The sequence below is a fragment of the Oncorhynchus clarkii genome, chromosome 9 (assembly GCF_045791955.1).
Source record: "Oncorhynchus clarkii lewisi isolate Uvic-CL-2024 chromosome 9, UVic_Ocla_1.0, whole genome shotgun sequence".
In the NCBI taxonomy this organism is placed as follows: domain Eukaryota; kingdom Metazoa; phylum Chordata; class Actinopteri; order Salmoniformes; family Salmonidae; genus Oncorhynchus; species Oncorhynchus clarkii.
In genome coordinates, this window is record NC_092155.1 from 3,517,431 (window position 1) to 3,544,266 (window position 26,836).

Consider the following 26,836-nt stretch of genomic DNA (forward strand, 5'->3'; position numbering starts at 1 on the left):
AGATTTAGTCTCTGGAGATGTTTAAACCAGGTGATGTCATCGCATATGTAGGAGGTGGAACAACATGGTTGGTTAAGGCATATTGAGCAGGGCTAGAGGCTCTACGGTTAAATAAGACAGTAATCACTAACCAGGACAGTAATGGACAAGGCATATTGATATTAGAGAGAGGCATGTGTAGTCAAGTGAACATATGGGTCCAGTGAGTGGTTGGGCTGGCTGGGGACACATCGATTCAGACAGTTAGCAGGCCGATGCTAACAAGCTAAAAGTTAGTAGGCCGGGGCTAAACAAGCTAGCAGCTAGTAGACCGGGGCAAGCTATCAGTTAGCAGGCCAGGTTAGCAAGCAAGCAGTTAGCATGGGCTAGCAGTTACAGACCGGGCAGGTAAGCTAGCAGTTAGCAGGCCAGGCCGGCAGCTAGCAGTTAGTAGACCGGGGCAAGCTAGCAGTTAGCAGGCCCGGTTTAGCAAGCAGTTAGCAGGGGCAAGCAGTTAGCAAGGGCTAGCAGTTAGCAGACCGGTTTAGCAAGCAAGCAGTTAGCAAGGGCTGGCAGTTAGCAGACCGGGGAGGCAAGTTAGCAGTTAGCAGACCGGGCCCGGCAAGCTAGCAGTTAGCCAACCGGGTTAGCAAGCAAGCAGATAGCAGGGGCTAGAAAGTTAGCCTTTGGGGGACATCGCGATGGGGATAAATCTGTTCTTGCCTCTTCGTGCGGTGACGTCGATAGACCAGTCGTGGCATTAGTAGGGTTCCAAGTAGCTCTAGGTAGCTAGCAGGCCTAGCAGGTTAGCATAACGGGCCTTCAGCGGGCGTCGTGCCTGAGGGGCCTGTTGGGAGTCCTCGGGCAGATTATGTCGGTATTCCAGTCGTAGGGGACCTGCGGGGTTCCATGCCCCGTACCGGCTGTAGAAGGGGCCCGGATATTGTAGCCCAGGAGTATACTTCGGTGGTAGCACAGGAGCCCTGGAAACGCTAGCCAGGAGTCATCATCCGGTATTGCGGTTAGCTAGTTGTGAAGACCCAGATGAAAATGGTCAGTTTGCGGTAGGAATCCGGGGATAAAAATAACAGGTCCGTTATGCTCTGGTTAGAGTCACGTTGTTCGAACTGACGAGAGCTTTCCGAGCTGAAGGTTAGCTGAAGACCGCTGGCAATGTTTTGCTGACTGATAGCTGGTAGTTAGCTGGCTAGCTTCAGTTGAGGGATTCCAGATCCGAAGTAAATATAAATACTTTAGGAAAAAAAAGCAGATCCACACCACATTGGGTGAGGCGGGTTGCAGTTGAGTATTTAGATTGAGGTTTATGGAAATATTTTAAAGGACATGCGACGAAATTGATGCAAAACGATATATACAAGGGACACGACAGGACAAAGACGTCTGACTGCTACGCCATCTTGGATTCGAAAACGAGATGGCAGTGTTCCATGTGTTGTATCCTGACTTGTCCACTAGATGGCAGTGCTCCATTTGTTGTATCCTGATGTGTCCACTAGATGGCAGTGCTCCATGTGTTGTATCCTGATATGTCCACTATATGGCAGTGCTCCATGTGTTGTATCCTGATATGTCCACTATATGGCAGTGCTCCATGTGTTGTATCCTGATATGTCCACTATATGGCAGTGCTCCATGTGTTCTGACTTGTCCACTAGATGGCAGTGCTCCATGTGTTGTATCCTGATCTGTCCACTAGATGGCAATGTTCCATGTGTCCACTAGATGGCAGTGCTCCATGTGTTGTATCCTGATATGTCCACTAGATGGCAGTGCTCCATGTGTCCACTAGATGGCAGTGTTCTACGTGTTGTATCCTGATATGTCCACTAGTTGGCAGTGCTCCATGTGTCCACTAGATAGCAGTGTTCCACGTGTTGTAATGGTGTGATGCTGAACACTGTGATGCATCTATTACATTCCCTGGCTGCAGACATGAATGAAACTTTAAATAGAAGTTGTCCCTAACCACAGATCTAGGATCAGATTACTCTACCTACAATCCTGATGCCATGCTATCAAATCAAATAACAGTGTATTTGTCACATGCTCCGAATACAACAGGTGTCGACCTTGACCGTGAAAAGTTTACTTACAAGCCCCTAACCAACAATGTAGTTCAAGAAATAGAGTTAAGAAAATATTTACTAAATAAACTAAAGTAAAAAAGAAAATATAAAGTAACACAATAAAATTACATAACAATAACGAGGCAGGGGGTGCCGGTACCAAGTCAATATGTGGAGATACAGGTTAGACCAGGTAATTTATACTGTAGGTAGGGGTAAAGTGACTATGATATATAGATAATAAACAGTAGTACAGGTTATACCAGGTAATGTATACTGTAGCTAGGGGTAAAGATACTATGATATAGATAATAAACAGTAGTACAGGTTATACCAGGTAATTTGTACTGTAGGTAGGGGTAAAGATACTATGATATAGATAATAAACAGTGGTACAGGTTAGACCAGGTAATTTATACTGTAGGTAGGGGTAAAGTGACTATGATATATAGATAATATACAGTGGTACAGGTTAGACCAGGTAATTTATACTGTAGGTAGGGGTAAAGTGACTATGATATATAGATAATATACAGTGGTACAGGTTAGACCAGGTAATTTATACTGTAGGTAGGGGTAAAGAGACTATGATATATAGATAATATACAGTGGTACAGGTTAGACCAGGTAATTTATACTGTAGGTAGGGGTAAAGAGACTATGATATAGATAATAAACAGTAGTACAGGTTAGACCAGGTAATTTGTACTGTAGGTAGGGGTAAAGATAATATGCAGCAGTGCAAAACAAATGTAAATGTCCGGGTGGCAATTTTATAAATTTTTCAGCAGTCTTATAGCTTGGGGGTAAAAGCTGTTAAAAGAAGCCTTTTGGACCCAGACTTGGTGCTCCGGTACTGCTTGTCATGTGGTAACATGGAGAACAGTCTAAGACTTGATGACTGGAGTCTCAACCCATTTTATGGGCTTTCCTCTGACAACGGCTGGTATATAGGTCCTGGATGGCAGGAAGCTTGCTTCCCCAGTGATGTACTGCGCCATACGCACTACCCTCTGTAGTGCCTTGCTGTCGCAGGCCGATCAGCTGCCATACTAGGTAATGATGCAACCAGTCAGGATGCACCCGCTGCACTACAGCCCCGTCGATGTTAATGAGGGCCTGTTCTGCCCTACTTTTCCTGTAGTCTACGATCCTCTCCTTTGTCTTGCTCACATTGAGGGGAGCTTGTTGTCTTGGCACTATACTGCAGGTCTCTGACCTCTTCCCTATAGGCTGTCTCATCGTCGTCGGTGATCAGGCCTACCACCGTTGTGTCGTCAGCAAACTTAATGATGGTGTTGGAGACCTGCGTGGACAATCAGTTGTGGGTGAACAGGGAGTACAGGAGGGGACTAAGCATGCACCGCTGTGGGTTCCCGGGGTTGAGGATCACTAAGCTAAGGACCCGGGGACTAAACACTTCCCTCTAAAACTGGATCCTGGACTTCCTGACGGGCCACACCCAGGTGGTAAGGGTAGGCAACAACACATCTGCCACGCGCGGCACTATGGTGTTGAACACTGAACTGTAGTCAATGAACAGCATTCTCACATAGGTGTTCATTTTGTCCAGGTGGGAAAGGGCAGTGTGGTGTGCGATTGAGATTGCGTCATCTGTGGATCTGTTGGGGCGATATTCCAATTTGGGTAGGTATAGGGTTTCCGGGATGATGGTGTTGATGTGAGCCATGACGAGCCTTTCAAAGCACTTCATGGCTACATGAGTGCTACTGGGCGGTAGTCTTTTAGGCAGGTTACCTTCGCATTCTTGGGCACAGGGACGATGGTGGTCTGCTTGAAACGTGGGTATTACAGACATGGTCAAGGAGAGGATGTACAAAAACACACAATAGCACAATTGGTTAGGGGACTGTAAAACGGCAGCCATTCTCCTCTCCTCTCTTGACACCGACAACAGTGTCTGCTCAGTGTTTATGGAAACAGTGTTGATTGTTGTGTTGTGACAAGGTAGGGGTGGTATACAGAAGATATCCCTATCTGGTAAAAGACCAAGTCCATATTATGGAAAGAACAGCTCAAATAAGCAAAAAGAAACAACAGTCCATCATTACTTGACGACATTAAAACCTCTAGTGACTCCTCATCACGCATGAGGGAGCGTAATCATCGACTGACACTAATTAGCATAACGCAACGGACTTACATATTCCTAGAAAATATTCCTATTCATGAAAATCACAAGTGAAATATATTGAGACACAGTTTAGCCTTTTGTTAATCACCCCGTCATCTCCGATTTTCAAAATATGCTTTACAGCCAAAGCTAGACAAGCATTTGTGTAAGTTTATCGATAGCCTAGCATAGCATTTTGTCCAGCTAGCAGCAGGTAACTTGGTCACGGATATCAGAAAAGCAATCAAATTAAATCGTTTACCTTTGATGAGCTTCGGATTTTTTCACTCACGAGACTCCCAGTTAGATAGCCAATGTTCCTTTCTTCCAAAAATATTATTTTTGTAGGCGAAATAGCTCCGTTTGTTCTTCACGTTTGGCTGAGAAATCAACCGGAAATTGCAGTCACAAAAACGCCGAAAAATATTTCAAATTAGCTCCATAATATCGACAGAAACATGGCAAACGTTGTTTATAACAATCCTCAAGGTGTTTTTGAAATATCTATTCGATAATATATCCACCGGGACAATTAGCTTTTCAGTAGGACCGATTGGAATAATGGCTACCTCTGTATTTTACGCGAGAATCTCTCTGGGAGCATCAGGTGACCACTTGCGCAATGTCGCGCGTTATTTTTCCAAAAATGAAAATACTGCCCCCTAGTCACAAAAGGTTATTAAGGTCAGTCAATAAAACCACATATCTATTTTTTTCTTTCTATAAGGCAGCTCCAAAATGCAAGTGTTTCAGCTCAGTGCTTTCTTTGGTGGTGGTGAGGCAGCCAGCAGAAAATACATAGCGTAGGGGTTGGTAATGTTCTGTAGTTGCGCCGTGATTGGCTCAGTGTTCTGTCACTCATAGGGACACAACGTCACAGCAAAATCTACAGGGAGAGCTCAAAAATTCAAGCCCCTTGGGTGCTACCATAGAGTTACATTAGAAGTGCCATCCAAGAAGGCTCAAGGTCATTGACCACAGATATAATGACATCAAATCATGTTATATCTACCATAGCTTTGGCTGCACTGTTCATTCCAAGTCGGGATCTACTGCCTCTTTCTAGAGCTCCGACCTGAAGATAACTTATGTCATGATTCAACCTTGTTTTTTTTCAGAATTCCCAGTTGTCTTGAAAGCACCATTACTTTGATGAGAAAATTTGCCCCCAAGAAGGACTGCCGTGCCACCTCCAAAAATGTTTTGTATGCTGCTGCATAAATTATGTAACCTGCCAGGTACTAGATATGTATACTGTAGCTAAGAAAGTCATCCTACGTGTATGTTGGGTAATAAGTTGTTCCTCACCCAAATAATTTGGTCTATATCCCCCTCATAATGTAGCCTACTGTTCTGACTTGGTGGTGTAGCCTATAGCCTGTTTAAGAGGAATGTCATCATCAAATATAGTAAGAGCTTTCATTGTCTGCTTATATGCTCCCTTTTCTTATCCTACTGTTCTGACTTGGTGGTGCACGTGTAGCCTATAGCCTGATTAAGAGAAATGTTATCATCAAATATAGTAAGAGCTTTCATTGTCTGCTTATATGCTCCATTTTATTCTACGACTTGGTGTTCAGGGAGAATACTGTAAGAGCGGCCTACATAGAGGTATGTGACTAGGGAGAATACTGTAAGAGCAGCCTACATAGAGGTATGTGACTAGGGAGAATACTGTAAGAGCGGCCTACATAGAGGTATGTGACTAGGGAGAATACTGTAAGAGCGGCCTACATAGAGGTATGTGACTAGGGAGAATACTGTAAGAGCGGCCTACATAGAGGTATGTGACTAGGGAGAATACTGTAAGAGCGGCCTACATAGAGGTATGTGACTAGGGAGAATACTGTAAGAGCGGCCTACATAGAGGTATGCGACTGTAGGTGGAGTGAAAAAGGTATGTGACTGTAGGTGGAGGTAAAGAGGTATGTGACTGTAGGTGGAGGTATGGGACTGTAGGTGGAGGTAGAGAGGTATGGGACTGTAGGTGGAGGTAGAGAGGTATGTGACTGTAGGTGGAGGTAAAGAGGTATGTGACTGTAGGTGGAGGTAAAGAGGTATGTGACTGTAGGTGGAGGTAAAGAGGTATGCGACTGTAGGTGGAGTGAAAAAGGTATGTGACTGTAGGTGGAGGTAAGGAGGTATGTGACTAGGTGGAGGTATGTGACTGTAGGTGGAGGTAAAGAGGTATGGGACTGTAGGTGGAGGTAAGGATGACAGAGGCAGAATATATTACCCTTAACCCGGTATTTATTTCCTTCACACAGTAATTTGGGGGAAAAGGGGCTGGACCAAAGCAAAGAAAGTAAAAGTGAAGGAATCCCCTCCTACCTATCTACCTACTACTGACCTATCTTAGCACCACCTGGCGCACTAGCCAAAATACAGGGGAGGGTCCTACCTATCTACCTACTACTGACCTATCTTAGCACCACCTGGCGCGCTAGCCAAAATACAGGGGAGGGTCCTACCTATCTTAGCACCACCTGGCGCACTAGCCAAAATACAGGGGAGGGTCCTACCTATCTACCCACTACTGACCTATCTTAGCACCACCTGGCGCGCTAGCCAAAATACAGAGGAGGGTCCTACCTATCTACCCACTATTTACCCACTACTTACCTATCTTTGCACCACCTGACGCGCTAACCAAAATACAGAGGAGGGTCCGCCCAGGTCTTACCTTGTGACAGAGTACATACTACGGGTATATGTATGCCCGTAGGCCTCTTGCCTAAGCACTCCCAAGATGCCTTCCCCCTTCGGGAACAAATGAAACAGAATAATACACACTTAGAGGGCTGTAGGGGAAACCTGGTATGGAACAATTTCGATAATCAAAAACAAAGCCTATTGGCAACACATACCTCAGAAGGACCTGCTACAAAATCACTGTACAGACCAACAACTGGAACAGGACATTTATGAAGCCCCCATACAAAGGCTCCTGGGGGCTGTAAAGGAAACCTGGCTTTTCAAGCATGCAGAAGGAGTCCTCATTGTAGGCTCCTGGGGGCTGTAGGGGAAACCTGGTCAATGGAGTTTAGAACCAATCAAGCCCTGGGGGCTGTAGGGGAAACCTGGTCCTGGAGCATTTAGAAGATACTCAAGGCCCTGGGGGCTGTAGGGGAAACCTGGTAATGGAGCATTTAGAAGATACTCAAGGCCCTGGGGGCTGTAGGGGAAACCTGGTATGGAGCATTTAGAAGATACTCAAGGCCCTGGGGGCTGTAGGGGAAACCTGGAATGGAGCATTTAGAAGATACTCAAGGCCCTGGGGGCTGTAGGGGAAACCTGGAATGGAGCATTTAGAAGATACTCAAGGCCCTGGGGGCTGTAGGGGAAACCTGGAATGGAGTATTTAGAAGATACTCAAGGCCCTGGGGGCTGTAGGGGAAACCTGGAATGGAGCATTTAGAAGATACTCAAGGCCCTGGGGGCTGTAGGGGAAACCTGGAATGGAGCATTTAGAAGATACTCAAGGCCCTGGGGGCTGTAGGGGAAACCTGGAATGGAGCATTTAGAAGATACTCAAGGCCCTGGGGGCTGTAGGGGAAACCTGGAATGGAGCATTTAGAAGATACTCAAGGCCCTGGGGGCTGTAGGGGAAACCTGGAATGGAGCATTTAGAAGATACTCAAGGCCCTGGGGGCTGTAGGGGAAACCTGGAATGGAGCATGTAGAAGATACTCAAGGCCCTGGGGGCTGTAGGGGGAACCTGGAATGGAGCATTTAGAAGATACTCAATACCCTGGGGGCTGTAGGGGGAACCTGGAATGGAGCATTTAGAAGATACTCAAGGCCCTGGGGGCTGTAGGGGAAACCTGGAATGGAGTATTTAGAAGATACTCAAGGCCCTGGGGGCTGTAGGGGAAACCTGGAATGGAGCATTTAGAAGATACTCAAGGCCCTGGGGGCTGTAGGGGAAACCTGGAATGGAGCATTTAGAAGATACTCAAGGCCCTGGGGGCTGTAGGGGAAACCTGGAATGGAGCATTTAGAAGATACTCAAGGCCCTGGGGGCTGTAGGGGAAACCTGGAATGGAGCATTTAGAAGATACTCAAGGCCCTGGGGGCTGTAGGGGAAACCTGGAATGGAGTATTTAGAAGATACTCAAGGCCCTGGGGGCTGTAGGGGAAACCTGGAATGGAGCATGTAGAAGATACTCAAGGCCCTGGGGGCTGTAGGGGGAACCTGGAATGGAGCATTTAGAAGATACTCAATACCCTGGGGGCTGTAGGGGGAACCTGGAATGGAGCATTTAGAAGATACTCAAGGCCCTGGGGGCTGTAGGGGAAGCCTGGAATGGAGTATTTAGAAGATAAATAAAGGGAAGTGAGTGGAATTAAAAACAGAGTGGTTGTGATGTCATTCAGAACTGATTAAAAAACAGACTGCATGATTGAGGAAAATCATTTATTTAATTCTATATGCTACAAAGACAAAAGCAATATCTTACCAGGATTATTCATTGAAAAATAATGATATTGCACTATAAAACAAAAGCCTACATTAGTTATGTTTAAACAAAATAAAGTAAATAATTGTAATAATTGAATTCTCCTCTCCTGTGTGTTTTCTATCTCTGTAACATGTAAAGGGATAACATTATACTGAACCTATAACAATAATGCCTGAACCTCAACACCTATCAGTTGATCTGTATAGACATGAAAAGTTAAGGCATTTACAATGTATCAACCATAAGGCTATAGAGTATATGACCAGTATATGACTGATGTTGAAGGACAGCTGCTGAATGAATAATACAACACACATGATATTAAAACACATTCCAATCAGAATAATACATGTATCAGTTAATAGATCACATTTGATCAAATGCCACTATTGTTCCAGCAAGTGGAGCTACAATGTAACAACATACAGCATTGTGACTCACAGTTCTATATTAGAATTCCATGAGTTCCATTCTGATGGTTGTTATGGTGATCAGGTGATCTCAGCCTCACTCTTCTTCAACACGATCACCTGTTCAACACAGAAGTAGTTCATCAGCGTGGCCATGTATTTACTTATCCAATACAGTAACATTTAGATATTTAAATCATATCAGATGATTTACTAGTCAATACTGTGTTACTTAGAATTCAATAAAAATATTTTCCAATGGGGCTCCTGCTTATGTCCAGTTCTCCGTTATCAATACCAGGGCAATTTACTAATTATCAATATCAGGGCATTTACCATTTATCAATACCAGGGATATTTACTATGTATCAATACCTGGGCAATTTACTCCTTGTCAATACAAGGGCAAATGACGAATTATCAATAGCAGGGCTATTTAACTATTATCAATAACAGGGGAATTAACTATTTATCAATACCAGGGCTATTTACCATTTATCAATACCAGGGCCATTTACTATTTATGAATACCAGGACTATTTACTATTTATCAATACCAGGGAGTACAGTTATCAACACTAAACATGGTTCAATCAGAGATACAGTTATCAACACTTCACAACATGGTTCAATCAGAGATACAGTTATCAACACTTTACAACATGGTTCAATCAGAGATACAGTTACCAACACTTTACAACATGGTTCAATCAGAGATACAGTTATCAACACTTTAAACATGGTTCAATCAGAGATACAGTTATCAACACATTACAACATGGTTCAATCAGAGATACAGTTATCAACACTTTACAACATGGTTCAATCAGAGATACAGTTATCAACACTTTACAACATGGTTCAATCAGAGATACAGTTATCAACACTTACAAAATGGTTCAATCAGAGAAATACAGTTATCAACACTCTACAACATGGTTCAATCAGAGATACAGTTATCAACACTTTACAACATGGTTCAATCAGAGCTACAGTTATCAACACTTTACAACATGGTTCAATCAGAGATACAGTTATCAACACTCTACAACATGGTTCAATCAGAGATACAGTTATCAACACTTTACAACATGGTTCAATCAGAGATACAGTTATCAACACTTTAAACATGGTTCAATCAGAGATACAGTTATCAACACTTTAAACATGGTTCAATCAGAGATACAGTTATCAACACTTTACAACATGGTTCAATCAGAGATACAGTTATCAACACTTTACAACATGGTTCAATCAGAGATACAGTTATCAACACTTTACAACATGGTTCAATCAGAGATACAGTTATCAACACTTTAAACATGGTTCAATCAGAGCTACAGTTATCAACACTTTAAAAATGACTCAGTCAGAGATACAGTTAACAAAACTTTAAGGACATGACTCAGTGTCAGTATTGTCAGTCCTTGTAATATAATTCTGATTCAATACCAGGGCAAATGACGAATTATCAATAGCAGGGCTATTTAACATTTATCAATAACAAGGGAATTAACTATTTATCAATACCAGGGCTATTTACCATTTATCAATACCAGGGCCATTTACTATTTATGAATACCAGGACTATTTACTATTTATCAATACCAGGGAGTACAGTTTTCAACACTAAACATGGTTCAATCAGAGATACAGTTATCAACACTTTAAACATGGTTCAATCAGAGATACAGTTATCAACACTTTACAACATGGTTCAATCAGAGATACAGTTATCAACACTTTAAACATGGTTCAATCAGAGCTACAGTTATCAACACTTTTAAAATGACTCAGTCAGAGATACAGTTAACAAAACTTTAAGGACATGACTCAGTGTCAGTATTGTCAGTCCTTGTAATATAATTCTGATTTTATTTTTTAACCCCTCCACCACCCCTCTTCAAATATATAATATTATATTATATAGCATTCTGTTGGTGGCTAGAATTTTATATAAGAATTTAAATTGAAAAACTCTAAGTGTGGAATCAAGTGTAGTTTTTTGTACCAGTTGATAAACCATGTGCCATGGAATTGGTACATTGAACATCTCCTCCCATTTATTTTGCAACCTGTATGGTGGAGCTGTCTCCATCCTCAGATGAAACTGATATATAGTTCTATTTCTGCCAGTTCCTTTCAGCCAATTTGTATCTTTAATATGTGGCAGGTAAACAAGTTCCCTACCTACTCCCTTTACCTCTTGTCTCCTCCCTTTTTGTACCAGTTGATAAACCAGGCAGACAAGTTCCCTACCTACTCCCTTTACCTCTTGTCTCCTCCCTTTTTGTACCAGTTGATAAACCAGGCAGACAAGTTCCCTACCTACTCCCTTTACCTCTTGTCTCCTCCCTTTTTGTACCAGTTGATAAACCAGGCAGACAAGTTCCCTACCTACTCCCTCTTCCTCTTGTCTCCTCCCTTTTTGTACCAGTTGATAAACCAGGTAAACAAGTTCCCTACCTACTCCCTCTTCCTCTTGTCTCCTCCCTTTTTGTACCAGTTGATAAACCAGGTAAACAAGTTCCCTACCTACTCCCTCTTCCTCTTGTCTCCTCCCTTTTTGTACCAGTTGATAAACCAGGTAAACAAGTTCCCTACCTACTCCCTCTTCCTCTTGTCTCCTCCCTTTTTGTACCAGTTGATAAACCAGGTAAACAAGTTCCCTACCTACTCCCTCTTCCTCTTGTCTCCTCCCTTTTTGTACCAGTTGATAAACCAGGTAAACAAGTTCCCTACCTACTCCCTCTTCCTCTTGTCTCCTCCCTTTTTGTACCAGTTGATAAACCAGGTAAACAAGTTCCCTACCTACTCCCTCTTCCTCTTGTCTCCTCCCTTTTTGTACCAGTTGATAAACCAGGTAAACAAGTTCCCTACCTACTCCCTCTTCCTCTTGTCTCCTCCCTTTTTGTACCAGTTGATAAACCAGGTAAACAAGTTCCCTTCCTACTCCCTCTTCCTCTTGTCTCCTCCCTTTTTGTACCAGTTGATAAACCAGGTAAACAAGTTCCCTACCTACTCCCTCTTCCTCTTGTCTCCTCCCTTTTTGTACCAGTTGATAAACCAGGTAAACAAGTTCCCTACCTACTCCCTCTTCCTCTTGTCTCCTCCCTTTTTGTACCAGTTGATAAACCAGGTAAACAAGTTCCCTACCTACTCCCTCTTCCTCTTGTCTCCTCCCTTTTTGTACCAGTTGATAAACCAGGTAAACAAGTTCCCTACCTACTCCCTCTTCCTCTTGTCTCCTCCCTTTTTGTACCAGTTGATAAACCAGGTAAACAAGTTCCCTACCTACTCCCTCTTCCTCTTGTCTCCTCCCTTTTTGTACCAGTTGATAAACCAAGCAGACAAGTTCCCTACCTACTCCCTCTTCCTCTTGCCTCCTCCCTTTTTGTACCAGTTGATAAACCAGGTAAACAAGTTCCCTACCTACTCCCTCTTCCTCTTGTCTCCTCCCTTTTTGTACCAGTTGATAAACCAAGCAGACAAGTTCCCTACCTACTCCCTCTTCCTCTTGCCTCCTCCCTTTTTGTACCAGTTGATAAACCAGGTAAACAAGTTCCCTACCTTCTCCCTCTTCCTCTTGTCTCCTCCATTTCTGTGGTAGGGCTGCAATCAGTCGGTTGTAAGTTTGGATGGAGCAGATATTCACATATATTTTCAATAACTGCATATGTGACATAACTCATAATATCATTAATAAATATTATATATATTTTTCTCATTTTTTCCGTAAAGAATGTTTTTTATTCATCAATATATTTTAGTTTAACCATAACATTTTATGTAATATTTGTTCTTTTCTGGAGGATAAAACTGAAATTGTAACCAGCGTTGTACAGCTTGTTTAAGGAAGGGCGATACTTTAGGCAACATTTTATTTTCAATTAGTCAGAAATGAGACGTTGTAATCTGTATAAACTCATATTCATTATATAAATAGGTACGTTTCATTTTGTTTGGCTTTGCATACCAAAAAAATGTTTATGTTTTTTGCCCATATGATTTAAGTAGGAGTAGGCAGAGCCAGTCAGTCAACTGTGATAGGACCATTAGTAAGTAGGTCAACTGTGATAGGACCATTAGTAAGTAGGTCAACTGTGATAGGACCATTAGTAAGTAGGTCAACTGTGATAGGACCATTAGTAAGTAGGTCAACTGTGATAGGACCATTAGTCAGTCAGTCAACTGTGATAGGACCATTAGTAAGTCAGTCAACTGTGATAGGACCATTAGTCAGTCAACTGTGATAGGACCATTAGTCAGTCAGTCAAATGTGATAGGACCATTAGTAAGTCAGTCAACTGTGATAGGACCATTAATAAGTCAGTCAACTGTGATAGGACCATTTGTCAGTCAGTCAGCTGTGATAGGACCATTAGTAAGTCAGTCAGCTGTGATAGGACCATTAGTCAGTCAGTCAACTGTGATAGGACCATTAGTCAGTCAGCTGTAATAAGACCATTAGTAAGTCAGTCAACTGTGATAGGACCATTAGTTAGTCAACTGTAATAGGACCATTAGTCAGTCAACTGTGATAGGACCATTAGTAAGTCAGTCAACTGTAATAGGACCATTAGTCAGTCAACTGTGATAGGACCATTAGTCAGTCAGTTAACTGTGATAGGACAATTAGTCAGTCAGTCAACTGTAATAGGACCATTAGTCAGTCAACATTCATAGGACCATTAGTCAGTCAACATTGATAGGACCATTAGTCAGTCAACATTGATAGGACCATTAGTCAGTCAACATTGATAGGACCATTAGTCAGTCAACATTGATAGGACCATTAGTCAGTCAACATTGATAGGACCATTAGTCAGTCAACATTGATAGGACCATTAGTCAGTCAACATTGATAGGACCATTAGTCAGTCAACATTGATAGGACCATAAGTCAGTCAACATTGATAGGACCATTAGTCAGTCAACATTGATAGGACCAAAGAGTTAATCAATGTGATTTTTCCATGGTCTCCATGGTTGCAGAATTGTATCTAATTTTCCAAACTATTGATTGAAATGAATTTTGGTCAGTTAATTTATATTTTTGTAGGTGTGAATACCAAGTATGTCTACTTCACCATCCACCCATTTTATTGGTAAACTACAAGGTGGTGTAAACACTGTATTTTAATGATCCAATACATAATACGATACAATACATACTTGTCATAATTAGGTTTTAGTCCAGAGAGGCTAGAAAAGTGACCAATATCTTCAATGAGACTGTGCAGGGATCCAGATTGGGGACTAGACTCATCAACATACATTGAGTCTGTGCAGCGATCCAGATTGGGGACTAGACTCATCAACATACATTGAGACTGTGCAGGGATCCAGACTAGACTCATCAACATACATTGAGACTCTGCAAGGATCCAGACTAGACTCATCAACATGCATTGACACTTTTGTTTTTATCCCCTGGATTTCCCTTGATGTTCTTGTTGGATCTAATTTTAATAGCCAGCATTTCAATGGCCATTATAATATAATTATGATTTACAAATGAGGCGATCCTGTATAAACTCAGGATCTCACCTTGAGCCCTGCTCCTGCAGCCTTTCACCAGCAGTATGATGGTCACCAGCAGGTAGGGAGACCCCACCAGTAGACTACACAGCAGCCTGGGTAGAGACATGGACAACACTGGGACTGCTGGAGATGGAATGGGAGTTGAAACTGCAGTTGGAGAAAGAAAACAATTTAACACTGGAGATGGTGATGGAGAGAGACATGGACAACACTGGGACTGCTGGAGATGGAATGGAAGTTGAAACTGCAGTTGGAAAAAGAAAACAATTTAAAACAACACTGGAGGTGGTGATGGGCAGAGAGATGGACAACACTGGAGATGGTGCTGGGCAGAGAGATGGACAACACTGGAGATGGTGCTGGGCAGAGAGATGGACAACACTGGGATGGTGCTGGGCAGAGAGATGGACAACACTGGGACTGCTGGAGATGGTGATGGGCAGAGAGATGGACAACACTGGGATGGTGCTGGGCAGAGAGATGGACAACACTGGGATGGTGCTGGGCAGAGAGATGGACAACACTGGGATGGTGCTGGGCAGAGAGATGGACAACACTGGGATGGTGCTGGGCAGAGAGATGGACAACACTGGGATGGTGCTGGGCAGAGAGATGGACAACACCGGGATGGTGCTGGGCAGAGAGATGGACAACACTGGGATGGTGCTGGGCAGAGAGATGGACAACACTGGGATGGTGCTGGGCAGAGAGATGGACAACACTGGGATGGTGCTGGGCAGAGAGATGTACAACACTGGGATGGTGCTGGGCAGAGAGATGGACAACACTGGGATGGTGCTGGGCAGAGAGATGGACAACACTGGGATGGTGCTGGGCAGAGAGATGGACAACACTGGGATGGTGCTGGGCAGAGAGATGGACAACACTGGGATGGTGCTGGGCAGAGAGATGGACAACACTGGGATGGTGCTGGGCAGAGAGATGGACAACACTGGGATGGTGCTGGGCAGAGAGATGGACAACACTGGGATGGTGCTGGGCAGAGAGATGGACAACACTGGGATGGTGCTGGGCAGAGAGATGGACAACACTGGGATGGTGCTGGGCAGAGAGATGGACAACACTGGGATGGTGCTGGGCAGAGAGATGGACAACACTGGGATGGTGCTGGGCAGAGAGATGGACAACACTGGGGATGGTGCTGGGCAGAGAGATGGACAACACTGGAGATGGTGCTGGAGAGAGACATGGACAACACTGGAGATGGTGATGGAGAGAGACATGGACAACACTGGAGATGGTGATGGAGAGAGACATGGACAACACTGGAGATGGTGATGGAGAGAGACATGGACAACACTGGAGATGGTGCTGGGCAGAGACATGGACAACACTGGAGATGGTGCTGGGGGGAGACATGGACAACACTGGAGATGGTGCTGGGCAGAGACATGGACAACAATGGAGATGGTGCTGGGGGAGACATGGGCAACACTGGAGATGGTGCTGGGTAGAGACATGGACAACACTGGAGATGGTGCTGGGGGGAGACATGGACAACACTGGAGATGGTGCTGGGCAGAGACATGGACAACACTGGAGATGGTGCTGGGCAGAGACATGGACAACACTGGAGATGGTGATGGAGAGAGACATGGACAACACTGGAAATGGTGCTGGGCAGAGACATGGACAACACTGGAGATGGTGCTGGGGGGAGACATGGACAACACTGGAGATGGTGCTGGGTAGAGACATGGACAACACTGGGATGGTGCTGGGCAGAGACATGGACAACACTGGAGATGGTGATGGAGAGAGACATGGACAACACTGGGATGGTGCTGGGCAGAGACATGGACAACACTGGGATGGTGCTGGGCAGAGACATGGACAACACTGGAGATGGTGATGGAGAGAGACATGGACAACACTGGAGATGGTGCTGGAGAGAGACATGGACAACACTGGGATGGTGCTGGGCAGAGAGATGGACAACACTGGGATGGTGCTGGGCAGATAGATGGACAACACTGGAGATGGTGATGGGTAGAGACATGGACAACACTGGAGATGGTGCTGGGTAGAGACATGGACAACACTGGAGATAGACATGGACAACACTGGAGATGGTGCTGGGTAGAGACATGGACAACACTGGAGATGGTGCTGGAGAGAGACATGGACAACACTGGAGATGGTGATGGGTAGAGACATGGACAACACTGGAGATAGACATGGACAACACTGGAGATGGTGATGGGTAGAGACATGGACAACACTGGAGATGGTGCTGGGTAGAGACATGGACAACACTGGAGATGGTGCTGGAGAGAGACATGGACAACACTGGAGATGGTGCTGGAGAGAGACATGGACAACACTGGAGATGGTGCTGGTAGAGACATGGACAACACTGGAGATGGTGATGGGTAGAGACATGGACAACACTGGAGATGGTGCTGGAGAGAGACATGGACAACACTGGGATGGTGCTGGTAGAGACATGGACAACACTGGGACTGCTGGAGATGGTGATGGGTAGAGACATGGACAACACTGGAGATAGACATGGACAACACTGGAGATGGTGCTGGTAGAGACATGGACAACACTGGAGATGGTGCTGGGCAGAGACATGGACAACACTGGAGATAGACATGGACAACACTGGAGATGGTGCTGGAGAGAGACATGGACAACACTGGAGATGGTGCTGGGTAGAGACATGGACAACACTGGAGATGGTGATGGGTAGAGACATGGACAACACTGGAGATGGTGCTGGAGAGAGACATGGACAACACTGGGATGGTGCTGGTAGAGACATGGACAACACTGGGACTGCTGGAGATGGTGCTGGGCAGAGAGACATGGACAACACTGGGATGGTGCTGGGTAGAGACATGGACAGCACTGGGATGGTGCTGGTAGAGACATGGACAACACTGGGATGCTGGAGATGGAATGGGAGTTGGTACTGCAGTTGGAGGAAGATTGAATAAACCCCCAGTGCAATCAGCTAACATGCAATCAATGGAAAATAAAATTGACGACCTACGAGGAAGATGAAACTACCAACGGGACATTAAAACTGTAATATCTCATCCTTCATTGAGTCGTGGCTGAACGACGACATTACCAACATACAGCGGGATGGTTATACGCTGTATCAGCAGGATAGAACAGCAGGTTCTGGTAAGACAAGGGGGGAGGGGTCGGACTATGTATATTTGTAAACAACAGCTGGTGTACGATATCTAAGGAAGTCTCAAGGTTTTGCTCGCCTGAGGTAGAGTATCTCATGATAAGCTGTAGACCACACTATCTACCTAGGGGGAGTTTCCATCTGTATCTGTCTACATGCCAGCATAGACCGATATATATATGTATATAGCCTCCACATTGACTCTGTACCGGTACCCCCTGTATATAGCCTCCACATTGACTCTGTACCGGTACCCCCTGTATATAGCCTCCACATTGACTCTGTACCGGTACCCCCTGTATATAGCCTCCACACTGACTCTGTACCGGTACCCCCTGTATATAGCCTCCACATTGACTCTGTACCGGTATTCCCTGTATATAGCCTCCACATTGACTCTGTACCGGTATCCCCTGTATATAGCCTCCACACTGACTCTGTACTAGTGCACCCTGTATATAGCCTCCACATTGACTCTGTACTGGTACCCCCGCCCTGTATATAGCCTCCACATTGACTCTGTACCATAATAACCTGTATATAGCCTCCACATTGACTCTGTACCGGTACCACCTGTATATAGCCTCCACATTGACTCTGTACCATATTAACCTGTATATAGCCTGCACATTGACTCTGTACCGGAACCCCCTGTATATAGCCTCCACATTGACTCTATACTGGTTCCCCCTGTTTATAGCCTCCACATTGACTCTGTACTGGTACCCCCTGTATATAGCCTCCAAAATGACTCTGTACCGGTACCCCCTGTATATAGCCTCCTTATTGACTCTGTACCGGTACCCCCTGTATATAGCCTCCATATTGACTCTGTACCATATTAACCTGTATATAGCCTTCACATTTACTCTGTACCGGTACCCCCTGTATATAGCCTTCACATTTACTCTGTACCGGTACCCCCTGTATATAGCCTCCACATTGACTCTGTACCGGTACCCCCTGTATATAGCCTCCACATTGACTCTGTACCGGTACCCCCTGTATATAGCCTCCACATTAACTCTGTACCAGTACCCCCTGTATATAGCCTCCACATTGACTCTGTACCGGTACCCCCTGTATATAGCTTCCACATTGACTCTGTACCGGTACCCTTGTATATAGCCTCCACATTGACTCTGTACTGTAATACCCTGTATATAGCCTCCACATTGACTCTGTACCAGTACCAACCTGTATATAGCCTCCACATTGACTCTGTACCAGTACCAACCTGTATATAGCCTCCACATTGACTCTGTACCAGTACCCCCTGTATATAGCTTCCACATTGACTCTGTACCGGTACCCCTTGTATATAGCCTCCACACTGACTCTGTACCGGTACCCCCTGTATATAGCCTCCACATTGCCTCTGTACCGGTACCCCCTGTATATAGCCTCCACATTGACTCTGTACCAGTACCAACCTGTATATAGTCTCCACATTTACTCTGTACCGGTACCCCCTGTATATAGTCTCCACATTGACTCTGTACCAGTACCCCCTGTATATAGCCTCCACATTGACTCTGTACCGGTACCCCCTGTATATAGCCTCCACATTGACTCTGTACCGGTATCCCCTGTATATAGCCTCCTTATTGACTCTGTACTGGTACCCCCTGTATATAGCCTCCACATTGACTCTGTAACATATTAACCTGTATATAGCCTCCACATTGACTCTGTACCGGTACCCCATGTATATAGCCTCCTTATTGACTCTGTACCGGTACCCCCTGTATATAGCCTCCACATTGACTCTCTACCGTAATACCCTGTATATAGCCTCCACATTGACTCTGTACCGGTACCCCCTGTATAAAGCCTCCACAATGACTCTGTACCGGTACCCCCTGTATATAGCCTCCACATTGACTCTGTATCGGTACCCCTTGTATATAGCCTCCACATTAACTCTGTACCAGTACCCCCTGTATATAGCCTCCACATTGACTCTGTACCGCTACCCCCTGTATATAGCTTCCACATCGACTCTGTACCGGTACCCTTGTATATAGCCTCCACATTGACTCTGTACTGTAATACCCTGTATATAGCCTCCACATTGACTCTGTACCAGTACCAACCTGTATATAGCCTCCACATTGACTCTGTACCAGTACCAACCTGTATATAGCCTCCACATTGACTCTGTACCAGTACCCCCTGTATATAGCTTCCACATTGACTCTGTACCGGTACCCCCTGTATATAGCCTCCACATTGACTCTGTACTGGTACCCCCTGTATATAGCCTCCACATTGCCTCTGTACCGGTACCCCCTGTATATAGCCTCCACATTGACTCTGTACCAGTACCAACCTGTATATAGTCTCCACATTTACTCTGTACCAGTACCCCCTGTATATAGTCTCCACATTGACTCTGTACCAGTACCCCCTGTATATAGCCTCCACATTGACTCTGTACCGGTACCCCCTGTATATAGCCTCCACATTGACTCTGTACCGGTATCCCCTGTATATAGCCTCCTTATTGACTCTGTACTGGTACCCCCTGTATATAGCCTCCACATTGACTCTGTAACATATTAACCTGTATATAGCCTCCACATTGACTCTGTACCGGTACCCCATGTATATAGCCTCCTTATTGACTCTGTACCGGTACCCCCTGTATATAGCCTCCACATTGACTCTCTACCGTAATACCCTGTATATAGCCTCCACATTGACTCTGTACCGGTACCCCCTGTATAAAGCCTCCACATTGACTCTGTACCGGTAGCCCCTGTATATAGCCTCCACATTGACTCTGTACCGGTACCCCCTGTATATAGCCTCCACATTGACTTTGTACCAGTACCCCCTGTATATAGCCTCCACATTGACTCTGTACCGTAATACCCTGTATATAGCCTCCACATTGACTCTGTACCGGTACCCCCTGTATACAGCCTCCACATTGACTCTGTACCGTAATACCCTGTATTTAGCCTCCACATTGACTCTGTACTGGTACCCCCTGTATATAGCCTCCACATTGACTCTGTACCGTAATACCCTGTATATAGCCTCCACATTGACTTTGTACCGTAATACCCTGTATATAGCCTCCACATTGACTTTGTACCGTAATACCCTGTATATAGTCCCGTTATTGTTATTTTACTGCTGCTCTTTAATTGTTCGTTTTATTTCTTATTATTTTTAGTAATTTATTTAAATGCATTGCTGGTTAAGGGCTGGTCAGTCAGCATTTCACTGTGAGGTCTAAACCTGTTGGTTAAGGGCTGGTCAGTCAGCATTTCACTGTGAGGTCTACACCTGTTGGTTAAGGGCTGGTCAGTCAGCATTTCACTGTGAGGTCTACACCTGTTGGTTAGGGGCTGGTCAGTCAGCGTTTCACTGTGAGGTCTACACCTGTTGTATTCAGCATTTCACTGTGAGGTCTACTACACCTGTTGTATTCAGCATTTCACTGTGAGGTCTACTACACCTGTTGTATTCAGCATTTCACTGTGAGGTCTACTACACCTGTTGTATTCAGCATTTCACTGTGATGTCTACTACACCTGTTGTATTCAGCATTTCACTGTGAGGTCTACTACACCTGTTGTATTCAGCATTTCACTGTAAGGTCTACTACACCTGTTGTATTCAGCATTTCACTGTAAGGTCTACTACACCTGTTGTATTCAGCATTTCACTGTGAGGTCTACTACACCTGTTGTATTCAGCATTTCACTGTGAGGTCTACTACACCTGTTGTATTCAGCATTTCACTGTGAGGTCTACTACACCTGTTGTATTCAGCATTTCACTGTAAGGTCTACTACACCTGTTGTATTCAGCATTTCACTGTGAGGTCTACTACACCTGTTGTATTCAGCATTTCACTGTGAGGTCTACTACACCTGTTGTATTCAGCATTTCACTGTAAGGTCTACAACACATATGTCAGAGTCAAGGCCCGTGGGCCACATCCGGCTCGCAAGAAGGTTTTTTACGGCCCCTGGGATGATCTTGATTTATTATTAGAACCGGCCCGCAGCAAGCCGGCAGCCCGCAGATCTTTTACACGCACCAATACTACATTTCCCACAATGCAAAGGTGACGCACCGAGCAGTAGGCTGCTTCATTTCAATATTTATTGGCACAGCAGTCGTCAGCATCACAGTAAAATTAACTTTCAGATACCCATCAAAAATGGCAAAACGGAAGGTGGATACTGAGAACCGGGGGTTTCAAACAAGGTGGGAGTCGGAGTATATGTTCACGAAGGTAGCTGGAAAACCTGTGTGTCTTCTGTGTGGAGAAAGTGTGGCGGTACTGAAAGAGTATAATCTGAGACGACATTATGAAACGAAACACGCGGACAAAAACAAGAATATGGACATGGAACAAAGGCTACAAAAGGCAGAGGAATTAAAACGAGGCCTCAAATCTCGACAGGCTCTGTTCAAAAAAGCCAAATCACAAGGCCAGGCTGCTGTCAAGGCCAGTTTTATTTTGGCAGAAGAGATCGCTAAATCAGCCCGGCCATTTACGGAGGGGGATTTCATCAAAAACTGCATGATTAAAGTTTGTGACGAAGTTTGCCCAGAAAAAAGGCAACTCTTTTTAAATGTGAGTCTGAGCAGAAACACCATTGCCGAGAGAGTAGACCAGTTGTCCATCAATCTAAAAGAGCAGCTTGTGAAAAAGGGAAAAGATTTTATTGCATATTCCTTGGCTGTGGATGAGAGCACCGACATTTCTGACATTGCCCAGTTGTCAATTTTCATCCGCGGAGTGGACTCCAACCTAAGCGTGACAGAGGAGTTTTTGGCTTTACGTCCTATGCATGGCACAACTACGGGGCATGATTTGTATGAAGAGGTGTCAAGATGTGTAAATGAGATGGAGCTGCCTTGGGAAAAACTCGTGGGTTTGACAACCGACGGAGCACCTGCGATGTGTGGACACAGGAGCGGACTGGTGGCGAAGATACGGGAAAAGATGCAAGAGGAAAACGCGACAGGTGAGCTGACAGCTTATCATTGTATCATACACCAGGAAGCGTTGTGCGGTAAAGCCTTGAAAATGGAGCATGTAATGAGCATCATCACGCGCACAGTTAACTTTATCAGAGCCAAAGGTTTGAATCACCGCCAGTTCAAGGCATTTCTGACGGAGTTAGAAACGGAGCATGGTGATTTGCCTTATCACACAGAGGTGCGATGGCTAAGCCAGGGAAAGGTGCTTCAAAGATGTTTCGAGCTTCGTGAGGAGATTTGTCTGTTCTTGGACAGCAAAGGGAAAGACACAACACAACTCCGAGACGAAATGTTTCTGTGTGAAATGGCTTTTCTGTGTGACATTACGAGTCATCTGAATGCAATAAACTTGCAGCTGCAGGGTCGGGATCGTGTCATCTCTGATATGTACAGTACAGTGAAGGCATTTAAAACCAAACTGACTCTGTGGGAGACGCAGATGCGGAAAGAAAATTTGAGCCACTTTCCCAGCTGCCAGACCATGAAAGAGAAGCTCTCTACCAGTGCGTTCCCGAGCACACAGTTGGCTGATAAAATAGGTATGCTTGCCGCTGACTTTCGACGCCGATTTGCTGACTTTGAAGCACAAAAAAGCAGGTTGGAACTGCTCGGTAACCCATTTGCTGTTGACGTGGAAAGCTCACCACCAAACCTCCAAATGGAGTTGATTGACCTCCAATGCAATGATGCACTGAGGGCAAAATATGCGGCAGTGGGTGCTGCGGAGTTCGCCCGTTTCCTCCCCGGCACAATGCCCCAGCTGCGCATCCAGGCTGCTCAAACGTTGTCTATGTTTGGCAGCACATACCTGTGTGAACAACTGTTTTCTTTGATGAACCTGAACAAAACATCACACAGAAGTCGACTTACTGCTGAACACCTCCACTCAATTCTGAGGATTTCTTCAGCTCAGAGCCTTACCCCGAACATTGATGAACTTGTGGAAAAGATGGGACACCACCAAGTATCACCCTCAACCTCAAACAAGTGAACATTACTGTGCAATCACATATTTAGAGTTTTTACTCAGTTCAAGTTTAAAAGTTAAAATTTAATATTTGTTTTCACTGCATGTTACTTCTCCTTAAACAAAGTGTTGTTTTTGATTAATAGATTTTTGCACTTTATTTTTTTGTATTTCAATCCAATTATATTTTAAAAATATTTCAGTTGAGTGGATGATAGAAAATTGCTATTATTGTTTTTTCTTTGAAGTAAATTTAGCCCACTTTTGCTAAAATAGAAAATATAGTCTACTGATGGTGCCTTGAATACCGGTTTCTTTCATTTAATGTTCATGTTATGGGGATATTTATATAAAGGAAATTTGTCTTTTGTGTCTGTTGAAAATTAAAGATTACTGACAGAGCCATAAGAAAATATTGCTTTATTTATCTGATCATATTGTAATATATTTGTTAGGTTTTCAGTAGGTTCAATTAGGTTCACTAGACTATATGCGTCATTTAAAAATTTTTCAATGAACATTCGAACAGTCCGGCCCTCGTCTTGTAGCTGATTTTTTTATTTGGCCCTCCGTCCATTTGACTTTGACACCCCTGGTCTACAACCTGTTGTATTCAGCATTTCACTGTGAGGTCTACTACACCTGTTGTATTCAGCATTTCACTGTAAGGTCTACTACACCTGTTGTATTCAGCATTTCACTGTAAGGTCTACTACACCTGTTGTATTCAGCATTTCACTGTAAGGTCTACTACACCTGTTGTATTCAGCATTTCACTGTAAGGTCTACTACACCTGTTGTATTCAGCATTTCACTGTAAGGTCTACTACACCTGTTGTATTCAGCATTTCACTGTAAGGTCTACTACACCTATTGTATTCAGCATTTCACTGTAAGGTCTACTACACCTGTTGTATTCAGCATTTCACTGTAAGGTCTACTACACCTGTTGTATTCAGCATTTCACTGTGAGGTCTACTACACCTGTTGTATTCAGCATTTCACTGTGAGGTCTACTACACCTGTTGTATTCAGCATTTCACTGTAAGGTCTACTACACCTGTTGTATTCAGCATTTCACTGTACGGTCTACTACACCTGTTGTATTCAGCATTTCACTGTACGGTCTACTACACCTGTTGTATTCAGCATTTCACTGTAAGGTCTACTACACCTATTGTATTCAGCATTTCACTGTAAGCTCTACTACACCTGTTGTATTCAGCATTTCACTGTAAGGTCTACTACACCTGTTGTATTCAGCATTTCACTGTGAGGTCTACTACACCTGTTGTATTCAGCATTTCACTGTAAGGTCTACTACACCTGTTGTATTCGTAGCATGTGAAAAATACATTTTGTCTTGAAGCATGGTGGTGGCAGCATCAGCATAATAACATTTTATTTTAATTAAAAATACATGCTTTGCCATACTTGTGATATAACACTCCTTCCAGCCAATCAGCTTTCAGGACTGGAACCCCCCAGTTTATTTTTTTTATTTATTTATTTCACCTTTATGGAGTAAAACAAACATACAGTCAATAATACAGTATAAACAAGTCTATATACGATGTGAGCAAATGGGGTGAGATAAGGGAGGTAAAGGCAAAAAGGCCATGGTGGCAAAGTAAATACAATATAGCAAGTAAAACACTGGAATGGTAGATTTGCAATGGGAGAATGTGCAAAGTAGAAATAAAAATAATGGGGTGCAAAGGAGCAAAATAAATAAATAAATAAAATACAGTAGGGAAAGAGGTAGTTGTTTGGGCTAGATTATAGGTGGGCTATGTACAGGTGCAGTAATCTGTGAGCTGCTCTGACAGTTGGTGCTTAAAGCTAGTGAGGGAGATAAGTGTTTCCAGTTTCAGAGATTTTTGTAGTTCGTTCCAGTCATTGGCAGCAGAGAACTGGAAGGAGAGGCGGCCAAAGAAATAATTGGTTTTGGGGGTGACTAGAGAGATATACCTGCTGGAGCGTGTGCTACAGGTGGGAGATGCAATGGTGACCAGCGAGCTGAGATAAGGGGGGACTTTACCTAGCAGGGTCTTGTAGATGACATGGAGCCAGTGGGTTTGGTGACGAGTATGAAGCGAGGGCCAGCCAACGAGAGCGTACAGGTCGCAATGGTGGGTAGTATATGGGGCTTTGGTGACAAAACGGATTGCACTGTGATAGACTGCATCCAATTTGTTGAGTAGGATATTGGAGGCTATTTTGTAAATGACATCGCCAAAGTCGAGGATTGGTAGGATGGTCAGTTTTACAAGGGTATGTTTGGCAGCATGAGTGAAGGATGCTTAGTTGCGAAATAGGAAGCCAATTCTAGATTTAACTTTGGATTGGAGATGTTTGATATGGGTCTGGAAGGAGAGTTTACAGTCTAACCAGACACCTAAGTATTTGTAGTTGTCCACGTATTCTAAGTCAGAGCCGTCCAGAGTAGTAATGTTGGACAGGCGGGTAGGTACAGGTAGCGATCGGTTGAAGAGCATGCATTTAGTTTTACTTGTATTTAAGAGCAATTGGAGGCCACGGAAGGAGAGTTGTATGGCATTGAAGCTTGCCTGGAGGGTTGTTAACACAGTGTCCAAAGAAGGGCCAGAAGTATACAGAATGGTGTCGTCTGCGTAGAGGTGGATCAGAGACTCACCAGCAGCAAGAGCGACCTCATTGATGTATACAGAGAAGAGAGTCGGTCCAAGAATTGAACCCTGTGGCACCCCCATAGAGACTGCCAGAGGTCCGGACAGCAGACCCTCCGATTTGACACACTGAACTCTATCAGAGAAGTAGTTGGTGAACCAGGCGAGGCAATCATTTGAGAAACCAAGGCTGTCTAGTCTGCCGATGAGGATGTGGTGATTGACAGAGTCGAAAGCCTTGGCCAGATCAATGAATACGGCTGCACAGTAATGTTTCTTATCGATGGCGGTTAAGATATCATTTAGGACCTTGAGCGTGGCTGAGGTGCACCCATGACCAGCTCTGAAACCAGATTGCATAGCAGAGAAGGTATGGTGAGATTCGAAATGGTCGGTAATCTGTTTGTTGACTTGGCTTTCGAAGA

At 44.3% G+C, this 26,836-nt stretch overlaps 1 protein-coding gene across 1 annotated transcript in view; it reads right to left on the reverse strand.

Annotated features, from left to right (window-relative positions):
• Nucleotides 1-3,195: 3,195 nt before the first annotated feature.
• LOC139417009 (sialoadhesin-like) overlaps nucleotides 3,196-26,836 on the reverse strand; it is a gene marked incomplete at its 5' end in the record, with an annotated part of 55,592 nt that continues 31,951 nt past the window's right edge. Inside the window, 6 exons of the mRNA XM_071166242.1 lie at nucleotides 3,196-3,372; nucleotides 3,825-3,857; nucleotides 7,103-7,216; nucleotides 8,428-8,501; nucleotides 14,624-14,740; nucleotides 22,595-22,597. Coding sequence (XP_071022343.1) covers nucleotides 3,196-3,372; nucleotides 3,825-3,857; nucleotides 7,103-7,216; nucleotides 8,428-8,501; nucleotides 14,624-14,740; nucleotides 22,595-22,597 — 518 coding nt within the window. The remainder of the gene's footprint in view (nucleotides 3,373-3,824; nucleotides 3,858-7,102; nucleotides 7,217-8,427; nucleotides 8,502-14,623; nucleotides 14,741-22,594; nucleotides 22,598-26,836) is intronic.